The 20,545-nt window shown below is 45.6% G+C and overlaps 1 protein-coding gene across 1 annotated transcript in view; it reads left to right on the top strand.

Moving 5' to 3' along the window:
- Window positions 1-223: 223 nt before the first annotated feature.
- The window catches only part of RNF19B (ring finger protein 19B), a 33,846-nt gene continuing 13,524 nt past the window's right edge, over window positions 224-20,545 (top strand). Inside the window, exons 1-6 of the mRNA XM_056556564.1 lie at window positions 224-739; window positions 14,151-14,356; window positions 14,611-14,755; window positions 17,470-17,632; window positions 19,765-19,879; window positions 19,957-20,094. Coding sequence (XP_056412539.1) covers window positions 246-739; window positions 14,151-14,356; window positions 14,611-14,755; window positions 17,470-17,632; window positions 19,765-19,879; window positions 19,957-20,094 — 1,261 coding nt within the window. The 5' untranslated portion in view covers window positions 224-245. The remainder of the gene's footprint in view (window positions 740-14,150; window positions 14,357-14,610; window positions 14,756-17,469; window positions 17,633-19,764; window positions 19,880-19,956; window positions 20,095-20,545) is intronic.

Here is a 20,545-nt window from a genome sequence, read left to right as displayed (position 1 = left end):
GAACATACACATCCGCCAAGGAGTTAGGAATCAGCTGGAACTTTCTGCGCATGCTCCGCGCCCTCACCAGGGCGGGGTTTGCTGCTTCCATATGACAGCTCGTAAAATTCTCTTCGCCACGCCCATTCGCGCATGGACATTCCCAGGTGCAGGGCGTAGTATTCGCAAACCGTGTCATCCACGCAAGCGCAGTGCATACCCGGACGCATCTCACTTCCTGGTTTGTAGTGACCGGTACTGGTACCATGACAGAGGGCTCCGCGGAGCCTCCCCCTTGCCCCGGGGCCCGGCGCCGCCGGCTTCTCCTGTCCCTGCCCAATGTGTTCCCAGGACGGACTCGAGCAGTACCAGAGCCATCAGTCCCCTCACCACCTCCGTCTCCCCCCCCTCTGCCTGCAGTGCCGGCCTGTGCCCCCCAGCCCCCCTCTTCCCCAGGAGGCCAGGACTCGCTCCTCGAGTGCCCGCTATGTCTGGTACGTCAGCCCCCCGAGGAGCTCCCTGAGTTACTTAGCTGCCGACATCGCTCGTGCCTACGCTGCCTGCGTCAGTATCTTCGCATCGAGATCACTGAGAGCCGGGTGAACCTGCGGTGTCCGGAGTGCGCGGAGCGACTGAGCCCCCAACATGTCCGGGCGATCCTGCGGGACCCCCAACTCACCCGCAAGTACGAGGAGTTCCTGCTGCGCCGCTGCCTGGCCGCCGACCCCGACTGCAGGTGGTGTCCTGCCCCAGACTGCGGGTGAGCTGTGCGTCTCCTCTCTCATGTGTGAACAGGGACTTGTATACTAGAGTCAGTGCAGACTGTGCTTTACAGGCATTCTCCTGGGGGTCGTGCCATGGACCAGAGTAGTACACAGCCCCTATAGAAGTATGCCACTAGTAATGGGTGCATAAATATTATTCTAGGTTCTAGTGAATATGTGCAGTATTATACAGTGTGGTACACCTTTTATTGACTATACAGCACATATATTATTGTAACCTGAGGTACTGTACAGCACATATGTTTGCACACTTGTTTACTGTCATATTGTACAGCTCATATAGTGTACAGTTATCTCCTGCTGGACTGTACATTACATATATTGTTGTAGCCTGTCAATGTGGACATCGCATATATTGTTGTACCCTTATCTACTGTCATACTGTACAGCCCATACATTGTTGTACACTTACTGTCATACTGTACAGCCCATACATTGTTACACTTATTTACTGTCATACAGTACAGCATGTATATTGTTGTACCCTTATCTATTGTCATACTGTACAGCCCATACATTGTTACACTTATTTACTGTCATACAGTACAGCACGTATATTGTTGTACTGTACAGCACATAGTCTTGTTACCTGATATACTGTACAGCCCATACATTGTTATACACGTATTTACTGTCATACTGTACAGCACGTATATTGTTGTACCCTTATCTACTATCATACTGTACAGCACGTATATTGTTGTACCCTTATCTACTGTCATACTGTACAGCACGTATATTGTTGTACCCTTATCTACTGTCATACAGTACAGCGTGTATATTGTTGTACTGTTCAGCTCATATATTGCTTTACACTTATTTACTGCAGTACTGTACAGCACAGTGTATATGTTGTTGTACACCTGTTATTTACTGTTGTATTGTGCATTGTTGTACATCTTTCACTTACTGTAGTGCTGTACATCTGCCAGTTAGTTTTATAGTATACAATTCATATAAGGGGAGATTTATCAAAACCTGTCCAGAGGAAAAGTAGCTGAGTTGCCCATAGCAACCAATCAGATTGCTTCTTTCATTTTTCAGAGGCCTTGTTAAAAAATTTAAGAAACAATCTGGTTGCTATTGGCAACTCAGCAACTTTTCTCTGGACAGGTTTTAATCTCCCTCCATAGTGCTGTACACTGGCCTCTTAAATACTGTACATTGTTGTACATCAGCCCCTTACTGCCGTACAATACTATACCATGCTGTACACCTGCCAGTTACTCTAGCGCTATATTGTGCTGTACACCTGCCAGTTACTCTAGCGCTATATTGTGCTGTACACCTGCCAGTTACTCTAGCGCTATATTGTGCTGTACACCTGCCAGTTACTCTAGCGCTATACCGTGCTGTCCACCTGCCAGTTACTCTAGCGCTATATTGTGCTGTACACCTGCCAGTTACTCTAGTGCTATACCGTGCTTTCCACCTGCCAGTTACTCTAGTGCTATACCGTGCTGTCCACCTGCCAGTTACTCTAGCGCTATATTGTGCTGTACACCTGCCAGTTACTCTAGTGCTATACCGTGCTGTCCACCTGCCAGTTACTCTAGCGCTATACCGTGCTGTACACCTGCCAGTTACTCTAGCGCTATATTGTGCTGTACACCTGCCAGTTACTCTAGTGCTATACCGTGCTTTCCACCTGCCAGTTACTCTAGTGCTATACCGTGCTGTCCACCTGCCAGTTACTCTAGCGCTATATTGTGCTGTACACCTGCCAGTTACTCTAGCGCTATATTGTGCTGTACACCTGCCAGTTACTCTAGCGCTATACCGTGCTGTCCACCTGCCAGTTACTCTAGCGCTATATTGTGCTGTACACCTGCCAGTTACTCTAGTGCTATACCGTGCTTTCCACCTGCCAGTTACTCTAGTGCTATACCGTGCTGTCCACCTGCCAGTTACTCTAGCGCTATATTGTGCTGTACACCTGCCAGTTACTCTAGTGCTATACCGTGCTGTACACCTGCCAGTTACTCTAGTGCTATACCGTGCTGTCCACCTGCCAGTTACTCTAGTGCTATACCGTGCTGTCCACCTGCCAGTTACTCTAGTGCTATACCGTGCTGTCCACCTGCCAATTACTCTAGTGCTGTCCACCTGCCAGTTACTCTAGTGCTATACCGTGCTGTCCACCTGCCAGTTACTCTAGCGCTATATTGTGCTGTACACCTGCCAGTTACTCTAGTGCTATACCGTGCTTTCCACCTGCCAGTTACTCTAGTGCTATACCGTGCTGTCCACCTGCCAGTTACTCTAGTGCTATACCGTGCTGTCCACCTGCCAGTTACTCTAGCGCTATATTGTGCTGTACACCTGCCAGTTACTCTAGTGCTATACCGTGCTGTCCACCTGCCAGTTACTCTAGCGCTATACCGTGCTGTACACCTGCCAGTTACTCTAGTGCTATACCGTGCTGTCCACCTGCCAATTACTCTAGTGCTGTCCACCTGCCAGTTACTCTAGTGCTATACCGTGCTGTCCACCTGCCAGTTACTCTAGCGCTATATTGTGCTGTACACCTGCCAGTTACTCTAGTGCTATACCGTGCTGTCCACCTGCCAGTTACTCTAGCGCTATATTGTGCTGTACACCTGCCAGTTACTCTAGCGCTATACCGTGCTGTCCACCTGCCAGTTACTCTAGCGCTATACCGTGCTGTACACCTGCCAGTTACTCTAGCGCTATATTGTGCTGTACACCTGCCAGTTACTCTAGTGCTATACCGTGCTGTCCACCTGCCAGTTACTCTGGCGCTATACCGTGCTGTACACCTGCCAGTTACTCTAGCGCTATATTGTGCTGTACACCTGCCAGTTACTCTAGTGCTATACCGTGCTGTACACCTGCCAGTTACTCTAGTGCTATATTGTGCTGTACACCTGCCAGTTACTCTAGTGCTATACCGTGCTGCCCACCTGCCAGTTACTCTAGTGCTATATTGTGCTGTACACCTGCCAGTTACTCTAGTGCTATACCGTGCTGTCCACCTGCCAGTTACTCTAGCGCTATACTGTGCTGTACACCTGCCAGTTACTCTAGCGCTATACCGTGCTGTCCACCTGCCAGTTACTCTAGCGCTATACCGTGCTGTCCACCTGCCAGTTACTCTAGTGCTATACCGTGCTGTCCATCTGCCAGTTACTCTAGCGCTATATTGTGCTGTACACCTGCCAGTTACTCTAGTGCTATACCGTGCTGTCCACCTGCCAGTTACTCTAGCGCTATATTGTGCTGTACACCTGCCAGTTACTCTAGTGCTATACCATGCTGTACACCTGCCAGTTACTCTAGTGCTATATTGTGCTGTCCACCTGCCAGTTACTCTAGCGCTATATTGTGCTGTACACCTGCCAGTTACTCTAGTGCTATACCGTGCTGTCCACCTGCCAGTTACTCTAGCGCTATACCGTGCTGTACACCTGCCAGTTACTCTAGCGCTATACCGTGCTGTACACCTGCCAGTTACTCTAGCGCTATATTGTGCTGTACACCTGCCAGTTACTCTAGTGCTATACCGTGCTGTACACCTGCCAGTTACTCTAGTGCTATACCGTGCTGTCCACCTGCCAGTTACTCTAGTGCTGTCCACCTGCCAGTTACTCTAGTGCTATACCGTGCTGTCCACCTGCCGGTTACTCTAGCGCTATACCGTGCTGTCCACCTGCCAGTTACTCTAGTGGTGTACACCTTCCAGTTACTCTAGTGCTATACCGTGATGTCCACCTGCCAGTTACTCTAGTGCTATACCGTGCTGTCCACCTGCCAGTTACTCTAGTGGTGTACACCTTCCAGTTACTCTAGTGCTATACCGTGCTGTACACCTGCCAGTTACTCTAGTGCTATACCGTGCTGTACACCTTCCAGTTACTCTAGTGCTATACCGTGATGTCCACCTGCCAGTTACTCTAGTGCTATACCGTGCTGTCCACCTGCCAGTTACTCTAGCGCTATATTGTGCTGTACACCTGCCAGTTACTCTAGTGCTATACCGTGCTGTCCACCTGCCAGTTACTCTAGCGCTATATTGTGCTGTACACCTGCCAGTTACTCTAGCGCTATACCGTGCTGTCCACCTGCCAGTTACTCTAGCGCTATACCGTGCTGTACACCTGCCAGTTACTCTAGCACTATATTGTGCTGTACACCTGCCAGTTACTCTAGTGCTATACCGTGCTGTCCACCTGCCAGTTACTCTGGCGCTATACCGTGCTGTACACCTGCCAGTTACTCTGGCGCTATACCGTGCTGTACACCTGCCAGTTACTCTAGCGCTATATTGTGCTGTACACCTGCCAGTTACTCTAGTGCTATACCGTGCTGTACACCTGCCAGTTACTCTAGTGCTATACCGTGCTGTCCACCTGCCAGTTACTCTAGCGCTATATTGTGCTGTACACCTGCCAGTTACTCTAGTGCTATACCGTGCTGTCCACCTGCCAGTTACTCTAGCGCTATACTGTGCTGTACACCTGCCAGTTACTCTAGCGCTATACCGTGCTGTCCACCTGCCAGTTACTCTAGCGCTATACCGTGCTGTCCACCTGCCAGTTACTCTAGTGCTATACCGTGCTGTCCACCTGCCAGTTACTCTAGCGCTATATTGTGCTGTACACCTGCCAGTTACTCTAGTGCTATACCGTGCTGTCCACCTGCCAGTTACTCTAGCGCTATATTGTGCTGTACACCTGCCAGTTACTCTAGTGCTATACCGTGCTGTACACCTGCCAGTTACTCTAGTGCTATATTGTGCTGTACACCTGCCAGTTACTCTAGCGCTATATTGTGCTGTACACCTGCCAGTTACTCTAGTGCTATACCGTGCTGTCCACCTGCCAGTTACTCTAGCGCTATACCGTGCTGTACACCTGCCAGTTACTCTAGCGCTATACCGTGCTGTACACCTGCCAGTTACTCTAGCGCTATATTGTGCTGTACACCTGCCAGTTACTCTAGTGCTATACCGTGCTGTACACCTGCCAGTTACTCTAGTGCTATACCGTGCTGTCCACCTGACAGTTACTCTAGCGCTATACCGTGCTGTACACCTGCCAGTTACTCTAGTGCTATACCGTGCTGTACACCTGCCGGTTACTCTAGTGCTATACCGTGCTGTACACCTGCCGGTTACTCTAGTGCTATACCGTGCTGTACACCTGCCGGTTACTCTAGTGCTATACCGTGCTGTACACCTGCCGGTTACTCTAGTGCTATACCATGCTGTACACCTGCCAGTTACTCTAGTGCTATACCGTGCTGTACACCTGCCAGTTACTCTAGCGCTATACCGTGCTGTACACCTGCCAGTTACTCTAGTGCTATACCGTGCTGTACACCTGCCGGTTACTCTAGCGCTATACCGTGCTGTACACCTGCCGGTTACTCTAGCACTATACCGTGCTGTACACCTGCCAGTTACTCTAGTGCAATGTTGTGCTGTACACCTGCCAGTTAATACTGTACTTTACAGTTCATACATTGCTGCACAGTTCATACAATATACACAGGCAGCTCAGTGCAGCATTATGCAGTTTTTACAGTGCAGTTTGCTGGGTGGTTTAAAGCACTATTATGCTGTATACAGTCAGTCAGTGGATGAAGAAAAATGTTGCCAGAATGAAAAATTGTCATTCTGGAGTATCATATCTGAAGATAAAAAAAAAAAAAAAAAAACAGGTCGGCGGTCTGTGCTGTTACCACGTGACACATGAAGTATAAGGTGAGATATATTATAAACTCGCCTGAAATTCTTTACCCCTTGCATGTAGAAATGATGGCTCCAGGAGGTGCGTTGCTCATCCAGGTCATGCCGATTGCTGCTGGAATCTTCCTGTCAGGCAAATCAAGCACAGGGAGTAGTCCAGCCAGAGACCAGAAAACCACTGTAGGGGAAAAAAGGATACTTGTCCCAGGAGGATGAAGAACATTGTTAATTTTATTTATCTTACAGACAATGGGTTTTGAGGGGCATATCCCTGACCTTCCAAAAAGGGATATGCGTGTAACTCTAGGTAACATGTTCTTCATCTTCCTGGGACCATTCTTTAATCGCGGGTGTACTGCTGATTGGCGGCCCAACAAGTATCCATTTCCCTCTGGTGGTTTTCTGGTCTGTAGCCGGACTACCCCTGTGATTCATTTTGGAGTTTCAGCTTTCTCTTGTCCTCTGAGTAAACGTAAATCCTTGTTTCCATTTTCACCAAAAACGCTCAGCTGTCAACATGTTTCTTGTTTTACAAAGAAAAACTACATATTTCTTAAAAACTGAGCGACCCCTTTTTAAAGTCACCACCACTGTTAAGAAAGTTTGCAGCATGTTTTTGTAAAGGCAAGGTAGTATCAGAAAATGGCACTATGTAAACTTAGAAAGGCCCCTCAACAAACCAAACCCTTCGCCACTGGGCCAAAAGGCACCTGCAAGGTTTCAGGTACCAAGGGAGAGATTTATCAAAACTTATGCAGAGGAAAAGTTGCCCATAGCAACCAATCAGATTGCTTCTTTCATTTTTAGCAAGGCCTCTGCAAAATGAAAGAAGAGATCTGATTGGTTGCTATGGGCAACTGGACAACTTTTCCTCTGGACAAGTTTTCATAATCTCCCCCAATGTCCTATTCCGGCGAAGTTACTTAGGGATCGAAAGTGCTCCTGGCGTATAACTAGGCGTTTGCCTGGATGTCCACTGAGGAATCGATAAAACCAGTTGGCATGCCTGCTGAAGCAGAGATACCCGGAGATAGACAGGGAGGTGGGGAAACCTGATGGCCACACACACCTCCCCTGGACCAGCAGGAGGGACACCCAGAAGGACTATCGCACTCTGATCTAATCTTGGTGACACAAAAAGATCACAAAGGTGGACACAGTGTCAATAAATAAGTGGATATGGGCTGGGAAGTACAGCCTGGACATCCGAACGGATCTATAAAAATTCCCTGATCCTGGCCAGAAGGCTGGGATACAAAGGGTGAGTGCCCCATAGAGTGAGAGAAAAAGTTCAAGTTGCGTCGCTATTCCCAAGTGAATTCTGGCACCCTGGGGTCACCACTTCCGGAGGCACTTTTGCACCACGTACGCTACTCAGACCTTAGTCGAGAACCTGAGGGCGCAGGTCTTTTTTTACAGTATGCTGCCAGGCCATTATGGCTATCCCTGGTACACCTGCCCCACTTTGTGTGGTTCCCCATTCTGCCTTGGTGGTCTACCACATTGCCAACAAATAGAAAAGGTACCTAAAGTATCCCTCCAATGTTACTTTCCCTGCTGAAAGATCTAGGAAATGTCATATACATTCTATTCATATTTACAGCATACACTGCCCTGTGCTGCTCTATATTGTCCTCTATGCCACTACTGGGCCTGTGATACAGAGATATAGACAAGCAGTATCCTCTCCTCTGTGTGTGCAGTGTATGGCAGACACCAGACATTAGGGTCCACCCACTAGCTCAGAGACAACTGAAAATTAGAGGTGGAGCTTGCAGACGGGAAAACTGGTAAAAAATTCTATATACAAATGATATAATGTCCAGAAATACTGCTGCTTCTCATTTGTCTGTTGTCGCACAATCCACATTCCGTCACTTTAGATAAACAGAGAACTTTCCTTATCAGCTGCTGTATACTAAGGAACTGAAGATAAAAGAATAACCAGCAGGTACCTACAATTGAAATGTCATTTAACCTTCACACCTGCAGATTGCTACAGGAAGGTTTTTGTTTTTTAATACTGTTTTTTGTTCTGTAATGCATTTATTTTTTGTGGCATTAAGGAAGCATTCCAGTTTTCCCCAATATTGAGGTAAACACAAGGCAAAGATAATAAATAATATAAATAATAAACTACAGTATACATGCCACGCCTGGTCCAGCAGCAGCATTCCAGTCCGCCCTGGTGCCTGTGTTTACTTACCTTACACTGATGACGATGTTCTGAGGATTCAGTATGTTTGGGATGTCATCAGCCGTGCAGGGAGAGTGTGTCATCAGGGGAAGTAAACACATGCACCATGGCTGACGAGCGCTGCCGCTGGACCAGGCAAGGTAACTATATTGTATGTTACATCCAACACCCCCTTCCCACCCTCTCCTGAAGAAAAGTGTCTGTCCCCACGGCATAATCTATTCCCGCTGCCGCAGCTCACCTGAGCGCTCCCCATGCACTCTCACTCCGGACAGTGGGGAAACAGAGGACACATTCTGCTACTGACTCCGCTGTCTCTCCATCCCCCCAACTCCTGAGCACTGTCACTGTGGACAGCGGGGACGTAACTGGCACACTCATCTACAGACCCCACTGCTGCAGCTATATATGGTACAGTCATCACGGGAGCTGCGCCTGGCAAGGTGGTTACCACGGAGTCTGCAGGTCGGCTGCTGAGGGTCTGGCTTCTCCATTCTCGCCACTCCTGGGTCTTCGGAGGCATGTTAAACGGCTATCCGGCGGCTGCTGGATAGCTGTTTTTGCGATGGCCCCGACACAGAAGCATCGTATGTTGATGCTGCCTTCAACACACGATGGGCTCTGAGAGGGCATTGTATGTTGAAATGATCGTATGTTGGTGGACCACTGTATTCATTTCTTAGTCCACTCCACCATCCTGTTATTTTCTCTGCAGTCTCGGTGCACAGCAGTAAGGCAATGTTCACACAGTAGAATTTCCACACAGAATTCTGCAGCAGCATAGAGCACAGAGTCCCACTGATTTCAATGAGATTCTGCTGCGCTGTCCACATAGCGGAAATTCCACGCCAGATGTTTCCAAATTCTAGTGTCTACAGACATGTGTATTCTTTCTGCGGACTAGACATGCTATGAGACTGCGCATTCACATTCAGGGGCAATGTCCGCACAGAGATTTTCCGTGTGAACATAGCCTAATAGTTCCCATGCTAACACTTAGGCATGCCAGGAGCAGAAAACTACAAGTCCCAGCATTCTGTGATGCTGAGGGTAGAAATCATTACTCAGATGACAGATCATAATGTAGTTCTCTGGAAGTCAGGGGTGCCAGAAAAGACTGACCTCTGGTGAACACAGTGCCTGCTCTTATGAGCAACTGGTCCGAGCAAATCATGTAAGCCAACAGAGAAATAGTGGAGGAATAGTCTAGGAAAACAAGCTTTTTATACCACAGGTATATTGATGGTGACTGGTAGAAAAATAAAAAAAACAGATTTGTCAATTACATAATTACATACATGTATATAGCTAATAATGTGCTTGATGTCCTATGAATAATCCTATCAATTGTGTTTATGCCAAAATTCCTGAAACGGAAGTAAATATACATCTTAATTTAGTAGGTGCATGGGCACTGTCAGATTCCAAAAATTTTTTTTACATGTTGTACATCTTGGCAAAACATTACCTTCCTTCATAAGAAAATATCTCCTTTCTATAGAAATCATGGCTTATAAAAAAGCCACTAGGGGTACACATTACATGCAGAACATAACCTCCTGCTGCAGCATTATCCTTGTCCAAGCTGAAGCACAGGCTTGGACAAAGTCCTGTAAGTGAGAGTGGGACGTGCTCACTCCTGTCCTATCAGACTGCAGCATGAAAACAGAGAGGAGGGGGTTACAGAGCAGCCTGCAGTGATTAGATGAAGAGACCCAGCACAGCAAATTTATCAAAACCTGTGCAGAGGAATAGCTGACCAGTTGTCCATAGCAACCAATTACCGTAGATTGCTTCTTTAATTTTTGAAAAGGCCTCTGAAAAATGAAAGAAGCGATCTGATTGGTTGCTATGGGCAGCTGGTCATCTTTTCCTCTGCACAGGTTTTGATAAATTGCCCCAATTTTTGTACATAATCAGGATTAGGTACAGAGTAACCTAAGATTTTAACACGTGAAATGGCTTTTACAAGAGAATTGAGATAATTTTTTTACTTTTTTAAAAGCTTTTCTTGAGTGATTTTTCACTTAGTTCTGGCTAAAGCAAAAGATATTTGCTATTTGCAAATTGGACTTTTTGTGCCAAAACTCAAGCTTAAATAGGTGCAATGAAAGGATGTATTTTGGCTCAAACGGTTTAAAATTGTGCCCAGCACTTAATTTTACAACTGTAACAATTAGGGACATAACATTGAAAACTATAGGGAAACAAATATGTTTTCCCATTGAATTAAATGACCTTTTTTTTTTTATTTCTCAAAAAGTTGCCCAAAGAAACCTAGTGTGACCATAGCTTTACAGTCTGCAGGGAGTGATTGAGTACAGATCCCTACACAGTAACCAGGAGACATGTATACATGGCCTTATCTGAGCTTATCTAAGATCAGAAAAAATAGCCATACAAAATCACAACCTGCTGACAATCCAATGTGTACGGTGGCTTTCTGACTCTCCCAAAGTAACACATAAGCCTTTGGCAGAATCGTCTCGAAGCAGCTCGCCCCCACTGAAGACACATGTAGGTGGGGTAACTGGACAAGCACCTAATGTGTATGACCAGCTTATCGCTTCTTTGCCTTTTGTTACTTTCTCTACATGGCCACTTGCTTACTTTGCTGATCAGTATTGGGGCTGGACGGTATACCGGTTCATACCGAATACCGAAATGTTTGTGCTGCACGATATGAATTTGAACCCATACCACAATACCGGTTTGGCCCCTCCCCCTCGGGAATGAATGAATCAGCCCAGCTGCACTGTCCCCACATCGGGGAACTAACTAGTCATATGTGACCCGCCAGCGCTGTTCTGCTCCCCCCCCCCCCCCCCCCCAATTAATTATCAGCCCAGCGGGGTACTACTCAAGCACTGCCCTCCTCCTCTTTGTTGGGGGCCGCTGGCGCTGGAACTCACTATACGCCAGTGGTCTCCAACCTGCGGACCTCCAGATGTTTCAAAACTACAACTCCCAGCATGCCCGGACAGCCAACGGCTGTCCTGGCATGCTGGGAGTTGTAGTTTTGCAACAGCTGGAGGTCCGCAGGTTTGAGACCACTGCTGTACGCTGTATCCCTATGCCCGGGCTGCAAAAGATAAAGAAAATAAATTTTAACTTGCCTACGTCGGCCTTACGCTGGGGACTGGAACGTCGGACAGCCGTCAGCGATGTCCCACCCCGGCCAGTGATAGGCTGAGCCCACTGTCCTGTAAGAAGCGGGCTCCTTACATGACAGTGGGCTCTTTTGCAGCCCGGGCATAGGGATACAGCGTACAGCAGTGGTCTCAAACCTGCGGACCTCCAGCTGTTGCTAAACTACAACTCCCAGCATGCCTGGACAGCTGTTGGTTGTCCGGGCATGCTGGGAGTTGTAGTTTTGCAACATCTGGAGGTCTGCAGGTTGGAGACCACTGGCGTACAGTAAGTTCTAGCGCCAGCGGCCCCCAACAAAGGGGAGGAGGGCAGTGCTTGACATATGTGAGTAGTACCCCACTGGGCTGATCATTAATTGGGGGGGAGCAGAACAGCGCTGGCAGGTCACATGATTTTAGGGGGGTGAAAGAAATACCGTTATATACCGTGGAACCGCCATAAGTTACAAAAATACCGTGATACACATATTTGGTCATACCGCCCAGCTCTAATCAGTATGAAAATGCATGATTTTTTCTTTTTCTTTTTTGCAACTCAGTACTTTTTATCTTCTGTTATGAATACACTGGTTATGACTCTGCCTAGTTTGCCTATAGGGAATTGGCCAAGTCTACAGATTAAAATAAGGTACACACCGGGAAAGCAAATCATTCTAATTTTCCCTTTAGCCTTAGATGTTTAGATTATTTTGTTATTGGAAAGGATTCCATCAGTTTTTGCCCCTTTTACATCCCAATGTTGTCCGCTGCAATATGTCACTGATATATATATATCATAGCTATCTTTTATATTTAGCATATTATTAACAACGGGGCACATTTATTGCTTAGGGTCATAAGAGTGACCCTTTATGAAAATGGTGGGCACTGCCTATTACATCTGGCACAATGCAGCAAATGCTTTTGGATTTCTCTAATATAATTGTTGCCCAGTGACATGCCTGACGTATTCTCAAAGTGGCGCTGTCATAGGGCAGCATGTACTGTCCACCGCTGCTACAGATCCTTGACAGGAAAGTCTCCAGTCAGAGGATCTCCTGAAGCAGCACCTTTTGAATAGAGAACTGATAAATGGCACCCCCTTTTCTCAGAGACTTCCCAAGCAGTGGCTAGTCCTTTAAAAGTTTGATTTCATGACCTTTTTCTGTGGACATTGTCCTTACTGGCTGTAAGCAATGACTATAGTCATGGAAGAGTGTTGTTGAGAAACAAAGGGGTAGCGCGGTGAGATGCTTTTCTGTCATCCTGATCTCCTTTTGACAGACACGTGCAGGGTGGTGTTAGATATAAAGACCTGTCTGTCTCCTAGTGGTGCCCAGCTACTAGCTGACTAATTGTTGGCACTTAGAAACAGAAAGAAAAATCTTAATCCAATGTGCTGGGTTCCAGCCACCATCTTCCTCACACTGATTTCCATACACACCTCCAGTATTTAATCCCTGTGTGGGTGGGTGACAACGCTGTATGTGCACAAGAGCAACCTTTGTTGCTAGGCAGGGGACTGACATACTCCTATTTAGACTGCTTATTTGCATACGGCACAGAGATCGTTTATTTAGGAGTTTTCCTTAAGTATACAAGGCCCAACATTAGCAGCATGTATGAAGCTACTGCCACTGTGGCTTTTGTTGGCCCTTGGGCTCTCATGGTCCCTTTGCCTTGAAATAAAAGTTTTGATTTGTATAACATATTGGAAGATTTATCAAAACCTGTGCAAAGGAAAAGTTGCCCATAGCAACCATTTAGACCGCCTCTTTTATTTTGCAGAGGTCTTTTTAAAAATGAAAGAAGCGATCTGATTGGTTGCTATGGGCAACTGGGCAACTTTTCCTCTGGACAGGTTTTGATAAATCTCTCCCATTGTGTTTATCAACTGTAATTATTTATTGCATATCCTACAGTCTTGTCTGCAACTGCCTATATTCATTGGGAACCCACAGTGTGATCCATAACATTAAAGGGGTTGTCCAATATAAAGGGTTCATTTTTCTGGATGATTTTTAATACATATGCCTAGGCTGCTTGCTAAAAAAACGAAACAAAAAAAAAACAATCCCATACCTGTACTTGCCTCCGTTATTACGGCGACCAGTCTCTGCTGCCCTGCACCTCCAGGTTTAGCACCCCATTCATATCTCTAAGAAGTGGAATGCAGCAAAGACTGGTTGCCTTGATATGAGGCTGCGGGAGAGCAAGGGGGGTTAGTAATATTTTAGCATATTTTATATATAATCAGGGCATCTGGGTATAGTATAGAATGTATAGATAAATGAAGCAAAATAGGGCTTATTATGGACTATGTTTTGACTATCTCTTCTATTGTATTTTAGGTATGCAGTTATTGCCTATGGTTGTGCCAGCTGCCCCAGGCTAGTCTGTGAGAGAGAAGGCTGCCAAACAGAATTTTGTTACCACTGCAAACATGTGTGGCACCCAAATCAAACCTGTGATATGGCACGCCAGCAGCGGGCACCTTTATTTGGTGTGCGCCGAAAGCACCCCTCTGGGATCAGCTATGGCCAGGAATCAGGTTCTGGTATGTATTTCTAGGCTTTATTTGTCACATATAAGCACTGTGGGGGATATTTATCAAAACCTGTTGCTGAGTTGCCCATAGCAACCAATCAGATCGCTTCTTTCATTTTTCAGAGGCCTTTTCAAAAGTGTAAGAAGCTATCTGGTTGCTATGGGAATTTGATAAATCTCCCCCTGTATGTAGATTATGGTGACGAGCAAAAATAGGGGTTATGGATTATTCTGGAGATCTTGACAGATGTCTTTGTTTCCTAGCCGATGACATGAAATCATGCCCAAGGTGTAGTGCTTATATCATCAAGATGAATGATGGGAGTTGTAATCACATGACCTGTGCAGTGTGCGGCTGTGAATTCTGCTGGCTCTGTATGAAGGAGATCTCTGATCTACACTACCTCAGGTAAGTATGGTGCATTCTAAAATGCCCAGAAGCTTGTTTTATTTCTATCGAAGAGAAAAGCCATCAGTTACAAAATTTCAGAGATAAAAGCCCTTGTTCCCCAAGCAGGGGGTAGTTTACAGAACAGCTGTAGTCAATGCAATGATGTTATATTCTGGCCTTGCCTTTCAGATTAGTGATGTCACAATAGTCGGGCCTTGAAACATAGCCCAAAAGGAGGTAGTGAGAGGAGACAGAAAGCAGCTTAAAAGTGATAATAATACAAGTATGTTATTGTTTCCTACCAGATATGTTAAATAGCCCCCCCCCCCTCCAAAAAAAAAATTGAAATTGCAGTGGTTTATATTGAATGGGCACTGTCATGAACTTTTTTGTTTTTTTTTTATATGTTGTAGTACTGATGTACTACAACATATTTCTAATATACTTTAATTTAAAAAATTTTTTTTTTTATTAAAACACTTTTATTTTGATTTTAAAATCCGGCCACTAGGGGTCTCCCTCCTAGTGGCTGGCTGCAGCCTGCTGTAATGTCACAGATGAATTCAGACGGATCCCGGCCAGGCATCGGTCCGAATTCAGTCAGGCTGTGCTCGCTCCCTGCCTGCCTGTCAATCAGACAGGCGGGAGAGAGCACTTTGAACGAAGAGGATGCACGCAGGCTCCCTGGCCTCGCACGCCAACCCCGGCTCCCGGTGTGAGGTGGAATTTCATGCGCCGCTGCTGCTAAGCAGTGCTGCACTAGGACTGCCCTGCACTTTAGTCTTTTTCAGGAGGGGAGCTGGGCAATAGGCAGGGACAGAGAATAAAAAAAGGATCGTGGGAGCTACTCCTTAACCCCTTGCCTCAGAACGACAGGTATACCCATTGCTGCGGCACGGGAGGGTTATGAAGTGATACCCGCACAGTCCCGGCTGCTATCAGCAGCCAGGACCCATGGCTAATGCCGGACATCGCCGTTCTGGCAGATGTCCGGCATCAACTCTTTAGATGCGGCGATCAAAGTTGATTGCCGCGTCTAAAAGTGAAAGTAAAAGCATCCCGGCTGATCGGGACATCGTGATAAAATCGCGATGTCCCGATCAGCTAGGACGTAAGGGTGCCTTACCGAACGGCAATTGATTGCTGCAAGCCTGAAATCCAGGCTTGAGCAATCAACCGCCAATAACACTGATCAATGCAAAGCTATGGCTTTACAGTGATCTGTATAAAAGATCAGTGTGTGCAGTGTTATAGCCCCTTTTTCCAAAGTAATAAAAAATCAAACCTATATAAATAGGGTATCATTTTAATCTTATGGACCTACAGAATAAAGAGAAGGTGTCATTTTAAATGAAAAATGTACTGCGTAGTAGGGATCGACCAATATTGAATTTTTAGAGCCGATACCGATAACCTGTGAACTTTCAGGCCGATAGCCGATAACTTATACCGATATTCCGTGAATTTTATTACCCCCCCCACCAAATATCCTTGGTAAAATGAGGGTGCGTGTGTGTATACCTTGATAAACTGTTTCTAGCCCTGCAGAAGCTGCTGCAGACTGATGATTTAATGCGGGCACTTTAAATCAATGAACTGCAGCGGCTTTTGCGGGGCCAGAGACTGCCGCTGCCACCCACCTCTCCCCCTGCCTGTCCTGATTCCAACCACAGCTGCTGCCCGATTGCCTCCTCTGGCCAGAGACCGCCGCCGCTGCTCCCCCATATCCGGTTTTATAATTGCCTGTTCCCGGGGTCCGCGCTACTTCTGGCTCCTGCGGCATCCTGAGCTGTCACTCTGTGCCGGGCCACTGGCGGTGACGTCGCGTTGAGGACGTCACTCGTCATTGCGCACAGCAACAGGAGCAGGACGCCGCAGGAGCCAGAAGTAGCACGGACCCCGGGAACAGGTGATTCTAAAACCAGGGATGGGGGAGGCAATGGGGCAGGCAGGGGGAGAGAAGCGGGTGGCGGCGGCCGCCTCTGGCCCCGCAAAAGCCGCTGCAGTTCATTGATTTTAAAGCGACCCCATTATCGGCAAGGTAATTGCCGATACCGATAACTTAGAAAATTGTAAATATCGGCTGATAATATCGGCCAAACCGATAATCGGTCAATCCCTACTGGGCAGAAACAGAAGCCCCCAAAATTTACAAAATGGCGTTTTTTCTTCCATTTTGTCGCACAATGATTTATTTTTTTTAGTAAAATGACTGTAATGACATCAAAGTAGAATTGGTGGCGCAAAAAATAAGCCATGATATGGATTTTTAGGTGCAAAATTGAAAGGGTTATGATTTTTTAAATGTAAGGAGTAAAAAACGAAAGTGCAAAAAAATAGAAAAACGCTTTGTCCTTAAGGGGTTAAAGTTCCTGAAAGCATTACTAAAGACTAGAGCGATCAGAATTTGCCCTTGTCATTGGACTTTGAATCCGTATCCTGATGCTTTAGTGTGAAGAATTTTCAGTGACAATCCTGCCAAGCTAATTTGGTGACTACCTTTAGATATCCGTGTACAGCAGTCGTGCCACCTAGGTAAAAGGAGGGAAATTTCTGAGGCCCGTTTCTTCCTCGGGGGGCTCATCAAATGTGGAATATAGGGAAGAGATCATCCCTTTTTGTAAGGTTTTCAACTTTCATTAGTCAGGGGTGGGAACATTTCTGTTTGGACTACTGGGTAGTCCTCGTTAGTCTTTTACTGATATCCTAAAAATCATTATGTGATATTTCAGCCCCTCAGGTTGTACATTTTGGGGTAAAAAGCCATGGAGCAGAAAGAAGAAAATTATTTGGCAATTGGGAACGCTGATTGGTGCTCCCGTTGGCATATCTCTGATCGCTGGCATTGCTATTCCTGCCATGGTCATAGGAATTCCAGTTTACGTGGGCAGAAAGGTTAGTTGTTTTCTTTTTTTTCTTATGGTGCATTTTTAAAAAAGTGTGTACTTTTTAAGCAGTCTTTTTTTTTTTTTAAATGTTTTATTTGGTTTACATGTGTTTCCTGAAGCAAATAATAGAGATGTTTTTCCAGTAAAGAACAGACCTGCTTCTCTTAGAACGCTGTAATAAATGAATAATAAGGCTCAATCTTTCCAACAAATTACTGTCCAGGTAGGCCGCTACTTCTGCAAAGACCATTGTGGAAGTGGCTGCCTTGCATTCTCAGTGTGAATTCCACACTTTTTTTTTATGTTTAGATCTGCTGCAAGCTTATTGTGATGTGGATTTGATGCAGATTTTCCAATCCAATGTGCAAGAAATCATTAGCAAATTTTTTTCTGCTACTTTTGAACTATCCTGAAGTGCAGTAGATGTTCTGACCAGGAGTTAAAAGTCCTGTATTTGTTACAGGAAGCCACCTTCCTTTTGCAGGGGGTGTAACTTGGCGGGAATAATATACTTAATATGTTTCCTGGGACAATTGTTCACTCCTACATTGTTGGGCTGGGTTCACACCACGTTTTTGCAATACAGTTCCTGTATCAGGTCTTTGATTTAAAAAAAATAAAAACGGATTCCTCAAAACCTGATTAAACTGTATCAAAACGTGTGTACAAATTTTTATCTGTATACGGTTGAAAAACATATACGGTTTGAAAAATGATGTCCGGTTGCATCCGATTTTAAGAAAAAGTATAAGTTTTTAACTTTTTACTCTATTCTGAATAAAGTTTCACTTGTTTGATTGAAATTCCAAGAAAAAAAACTGTGCTAAGTCAAAAACCGTATTGAACCATACGGTTCTGTACGGTTCCCATTGATTCCCATGTTAAAAAATGTACGGTTTAATACGGTTTTTCACCCGGACCAATAACCGTGGTAGTCCATGGTTTTCTGTCCGGAAGAAAAAAGTAAAGAACCGTATGGTTTGAAAAACGGAGACAACCGTATACATTATGGTGCATACGGTTTTGAATGGGAAGTCTATGATCACTGTTTTCTGTACGGTTGCATGCGTTTTTTTTTTTCGTTTTTTTTAATGAAACCGTATAGCAAAGTCGTGGTGTGAACCCACCCTTAATTCTGTTTCGGTATTAAAGGAGATGTCCGGTTCTCACTTTTCTTATTTTATCCGTTCCGGGCTGAAAAATAAAAGAAAACAAATTTTCTCTTACCTGCCTAGGCTCCCCCGGTGCTCCGGTACATGTGTTTGGTCCCTGGGCTGTATTCTTCTTACTTCCTGTTAGCCCGGCACGTCACACGGAGCTTCAACCTATCACCGGCCACAGCGATGTCCCGCCTCGGCCAGTGATAGGCTGAAGCTCCGTGTGGCCTGCCGGGCTAACAGGAACTAAGAAGAATACAGCCCAGGGACCGAACGCCTGTACCGGGGGAGCGTAGGCAGGCAAGAGGAAGCTTATTTTCTTTTTTTTTTTTTTCTTTTTTTGCAGCCCGGAACGGATACAATAAGAAAAGTGAGCACCGGACATGTCCTTTAAGATAAAAAAAAATGAAAATAACTGACAATATACTGGATCCGTCACACCAGCAGCACCTGACAGACCCATTTGATTTATAATGTGGCCTGTTGGGTTCCTTTGCAGTTTCCATTGTTGTGACAAAAAGATTAGTGATGCATGCTGCACTATATTTCTTATCACATATGATGGAATCTGCAGTGGAGGCTTTGAACAGAGCTTTCACTAATGGAAAATTGAACGTCTGACAAACAATTATTATTTTATACTGAGTTAAAATATAGTAAAATGCATTTTAAAGCAGTGTTCCTAGCTGGAATAGATGAATGTCCTTCCTCTAGGAGCCACACCTACCTTGAGATTAGTCCCCCGCCTCCTTTGCTCTGTTTTTTTGTGGATATGCTATAAATGTCCAAATGGGAATACTCCTTTAATAAATGTCTAGCATGACTGTCATACTTTCTGTTGTGTTGTGTTTTTTTTTTGTTTTTTTTTATGGGAGATTTTTTTTCCCTCCTCTCTCTCCACATTTTTACTATTATTGGTGTTGGTAATCTTATTCACAGACAGACACTTGTGTATTTCATGTTAGCTGTGATCTCTCTATAGATTCATGGTCGCTTTGAGAACAAAAAAACCTCTAAACACAAGAAGAATTTGGCTGTGACAGGAGGCGTTATCTTATCTGTAATAGCATCTCCTGTGGTGGCAGCAGTCAGTGTTGGTAGGTACATGGAGCTGGTGAAAAGTAATACAAATCCTTATATAATTGTGTCCTGATTAACTTTTGTGTTTCTTTAGGGATTGGCGTTCCCATCATGCTAGCTTATGTGTATGGAGTGGTGCCAGTTTCATTATGTCGTGGTGGAGGATGTGGTGTTAGTACAGCTAATGGCAAAGGGGTCAAAATAGATTTTGAAGAAGATGGTCCAATCACAGGTAAGGTGGCAGGGTAGATATGAGGACCTGTGACATCTCCTGACCTATCTGTTTTAGTAAACACTTGTATTCTGGATGAGATAACAACAATTCTAAAACATATTTTCTTATAGCCTTATATTGTGCCTTTCCTCTGTCAGAATAGAAATACAGTGTTTGCTCAACAAGGTTGAATTCGTCTTATAATTGTGCAAATACAGTACAGTGACCCCCGACCTACGATGGCCCCGACATACGATAATTTCAACATGCGATGGCCTCTCAGAGAAGGCAGCATCAACATACGATGCTTTTGTATGTCGGGGCCATCGCATAAACGGCTATCCGGCAGCGCAGACTGCTTCAGCTGCCGCCAGATAGCCGTTTACGGTGCCCCATGCCCTTTGCTGGCGATCACGTACCTGTCCTCGGGGCTCCGGCGGGTCCTCTTCGGTATCCTCTGCATCGTCTG

Source organism: Hyla sarda, chromosome 2 (genome assembly GCF_029499605.1).
Source record: "Hyla sarda isolate aHylSar1 chromosome 2, aHylSar1.hap1, whole genome shotgun sequence".
Lineage (NCBI taxonomy): Eukaryota > Metazoa > Chordata > Amphibia > Anura > Hylidae > Hyla > Hyla sarda.
This window is presented reverse-complemented; position numbering and strand designations above follow the sequence as displayed.